At 32.5% G+C, this 4,012-nt stretch overlaps 1 protein-coding gene across 1 annotated transcript; it reads left to right on the top strand.

Annotated features, from left to right (window-relative positions):
- Positions 1 to 3,249: 3,249 nt before the first annotated feature.
- Positions 3,250 to 3,774, top strand: LOTGIDRAFT_172350 (hypothetical protein; the record flags this gene model as incomplete). Its single annotated transcript, XM_009049228.1, has 1 exon — positions 3,250 to 3,774. One exon carries the CDS (start codon positions 3,250 to 3,252, stop codon positions 3,772 to 3,774), a length of 525 nt encoding a protein of 174 aa, XP_009047476.1.
- Between the last annotated feature and the right edge of the window lie 238 nt (positions 3,775 to 4,012).

Raw genomic sequence — 4,012 nt, 5'->3', positions numbered from 1 at the left:
GCTTGAGAAGAGTACCAATAAAATAACTTGTTACACAGAGATATACAGTGTCCTGTTATTTTACATCATATTCTTGGCAATATAGCTGCTAGACATTACAGTGTAAAAATTACAGGAAATATTTTTCAGTGTTGGTAAACTTTAAATTTTGGTTGAAAATTGCCTTCTACAACAACAAATTGTATTCGACCTGTTTGTATTTTCATCTAAAATCTAAAAATTGTTCTGAGACTATCGATACTGTTTTCAGCTGATATTATAATTCACATTAAAATAATCAGTAAAATTCAACAAACCAACAAACTTGTTAAGACACTAAACAATATACAGACTAGAGCGGCACTTCTCAATATATTAAACACAAACTTATAACGAGATTTCAGGTTAGGGTGAGTTATGTAATCAACTCAAGTCTGCTCAAGTTATATAGACTGTCTTATAGAGATATTATGACGCTATCAAACTATAAAAACATGTTAAAAATATACCCCATTCAATCTTATTCAGAAATAATACAATTATTATACAGAAATTGAAAAAAACAAGTCAACAAAAGAAATTGTATGACTAAATCTATAATTCAATACTGGGTACAATACACTCCTGGTTATAGTCAACATTAGAAATTGTATGATCTATAATTCAATACTGATCATAATAGATCTATTTGAAATGGGTACAATACACTCCTGGTTATAGTCAACATTAACTGTTTGTTAAACAAGTGGTCACCATGAGGCAACAGTAAGGTTTAATTTAGCCTACTATACAGTAATTTATTCTGCCAATTTAATCACAAGGGCAACATAATTCATTTATAGAAAAATAGAAAAAGGAAATCATACAAGACCTCATCAACATATCAAGTGATGGTCGCAGTCCGGTGTGTCAGGGCTATAAGCCTACTATTTTATATTGAAATCTGATCAAAAATGTAGTGTATGCAGTTTACAGGCTAATTCTAACTTAGTCCGAAACATCTCACTCTAGTCAAGCCTCTGATAGACCTTTTGACAGTTTTCGGCTGGCGTAGGGACTTAACTTGGCCAATACCAAATACGCCCCAGATATCACCAGCATGCTGAGAGACATATAGACGGCTGGAAGGAAGTGGTGATAATAAAATACGTGAATATTAAAATTAAGGTGTATAACAACATATTAGAAAGAATCCTAAAAATTATTGTTAAATATTTTGATAGCCTAATATAATTGTAATATTAATTTGACTTCTGTATAGTATTATTATTATCAACCAATACTGTTAGTGAACACGGCAAACGCTAGAGTAAAGCCTTACTGCTTTCTTGGAAAGGTCAGGGGTGACTATAATATACTTCATATTATGCTGTGTATGTATCAAACATTTTAGTAAGCAATTTTATTTTTGTACACCATGACTATTATTCAAAATGTTAATAACAAACCATTTATTTTCTCTGGGCTCTCATGATAGGTGACAATATGGAAAAATTGTAAGCCAAGTCTATGTGAACGGACAGACATTTGGGGGTCAGGGGTGAATATAAAATAAATCAAAACATAGTAATCAATATGTGCAAGCCCTGTTCAACATGTTAATAGTTTAATATGATTTTAATATGATTTAAAATTCTGTATTACTATTTATAACAAACCAATTCTTTTAGTTGGGTTTTGTTGTTCTCGTGGCAAGTAATACGAATAATGAATAGCAAACTTTTCAATAAAAGTAATGTAAATATCTTTGAAAAGTTTTAATTGTATTCTAACTCGAAAAATCTATAGGTCGTGAGAGACACCAATAATCGTCTGATTAACATGGTTAAACTTGTCTCTATTATTAACTTAATTGAATTAAAGGGAAAGATTCGTCATTTTCCTGAGTCAGAAACGACAATCAGCTGTAGTATTCACGTCTTCCCTTCGACATTTGAGCCTTCTTAGCCATGCGTATCCATAATTATCCGAAATTGAAAGTTAAAAAAAACGACTAGTGTTTTCCAAGAGTTTCCATTTTGTATAACATCTGATAAATGACGTCACATGTATACTGTAGATTCAATCTTCCTGCCCTCCTTCGTCTACTCACATCTGTAACGGGAAATGTCTTGGTGTCAGGGACTATATCAACAAGACGTTCAACTTTCGGATACCCCAATTTTCGGAGAGAAGATAAGCTTGTGAACGAAATAAATAAAAAAAAGGGATATCTTGTTTGAAGTCTATTTGAAGGACTCATGCGATTTCCCTACAGTTCTAGTACTTCTGAAGATTATTGACAATCATTGAAAACGGCAAATCTGTCCCTTTAAAGTTCTTCTTTATCAATGGAATCAGACTACAAGACAATAGAAAATAGTAAAAGAAATTCCAGGGACTAATAGAATCTACAGTATTATTGATGAATTGGTTATAATTTAGTAAGAGCGGATGCCAAACAATTTTGAATTTCAATACATACTAGAAATCTGGTACTGATTGTTCAACATTGTTCTTAAATATCAGACGGAAACAATTCTTTCTAAACTGGACGAGACCAATATCTGGTACTTTCTTATTGTTCTTGAATTTTCACAATGGTTGGACAAAGAAGCAAACGTAAAATCTTGTTTTGAATTTCGTCGAAACTATTCAGCATTTACTTTCCTATCTTGTGGCAAAGAGGTTTTCAAGATTAATGAAACGTTTACCTTGATTGAACACTCACACAATATAGAAATATATTTATGATCGTCATTGTAGTACATTGTAGAAGTTAGTTTAAAAAATATATATTAAAATCGTTAACGCTTTTGTTCTTATATCGACAAAAGAAGATCTTCAGAGATAATTCATCATTCTAGTCAATGGGTAGCTGTAAACAACGTTTCTTTCTATGATCTTAACTACAATATAGAAATCTGATAATTGTAAGCAACGTTTCGTTCAGTGATTCTTGTTAAACTAACAGACTTTTGAAAAGAACTGAAGAAATGAGCCTAGGAAACTGTCAGTCTTCGTTCGGCAATCTTAATGATACTCAGTGAGCTAATAGTGAGTTTATAGTGACTTTATAGTGAGCTTTGAAAAATATCATCTTCATTACACTAGATAAATTCAGATTTGGAAATAAACATAAAACTGTCAGTCTCGTGGTTAACACAAAGATCACCCTGAGTGTTTTCATCTTTATTTTCAACCGAGACGAAGAGTATTGGAAAATTTAGGGTCAGTTACGATCTGAATGCTGTGATTATATGGAACTGTTTGTTGACAATAAATAACATAATGAAAATTTGGAACATTCTAGTTACAATAATCTTTCTAGTATACGACACATATTGGACAAACGGTGTCATCTTAACATACAACGAGAAAACAACATTCACCCATTACGAGAGCGTGGAGCTACAAAACTCCAAAGTATTTTGGGTGAAAGGTCTAAAAGATGGTATTTTGGGATTGTTTGAAACGAGTGATTCCCCTGAACCGCTGTACGAGTTTCTAATTGGTGGTGGAAACAATAAGTATACGGGTATTAGAAATGAGACCAAAGGTCACGTTCGGAGATTATCAAGAAAGGAAGATATACTATTGGATAACACCAGATTTAAACCTTTCTGGTTGAGTTGGGATGAGAATTTCGTTCAGATGGGATCAGGACTCACGGTTGGTTCGGGTATAAAACTATCGTTACCTAGACAACACACCATTCCACTCAATTTTCTAGCTCTGAGACCGGATTATGGACTACCTATATCGTTTATATTGGAACTGGAATGTTCCAAAATTCCTATAACAGATTTACCATAAACTTTAATCTGAGATAGTCGCCATGTCGTGACTTCTCTTCGTTTCGGATTTAAAATTCTGTTCTTTTTGTAACTTTGTAACCAAACTTCTTTGACAAGGAAAATAAAATGAGACAATCGTTATTAATTTTTAACTGTAAATCTATTTTTGTTTTTGAAAGTCCTAATCGTTGTCACAGTCACTGGTTATTTCATCAGTAAAAAGTTTCCATGTCAATTTGGTTTCTTCTCTTTATGTT

This window comes from Lottia gigantea (genome assembly GCF_000327385.1).
Source record: "Lottia gigantea unplaced genomic scaffold LOTGIsca_132, whole genome shotgun sequence".
In the NCBI taxonomy this organism is placed as follows: Eukaryota; Metazoa; Mollusca; class Gastropoda; family Lottiidae; genus Lottia; species Lottia gigantea.
Note: the sequence above shows the minus strand (reverse complement) of the source record. Positions and strands in the feature narration are given on the sequence as shown.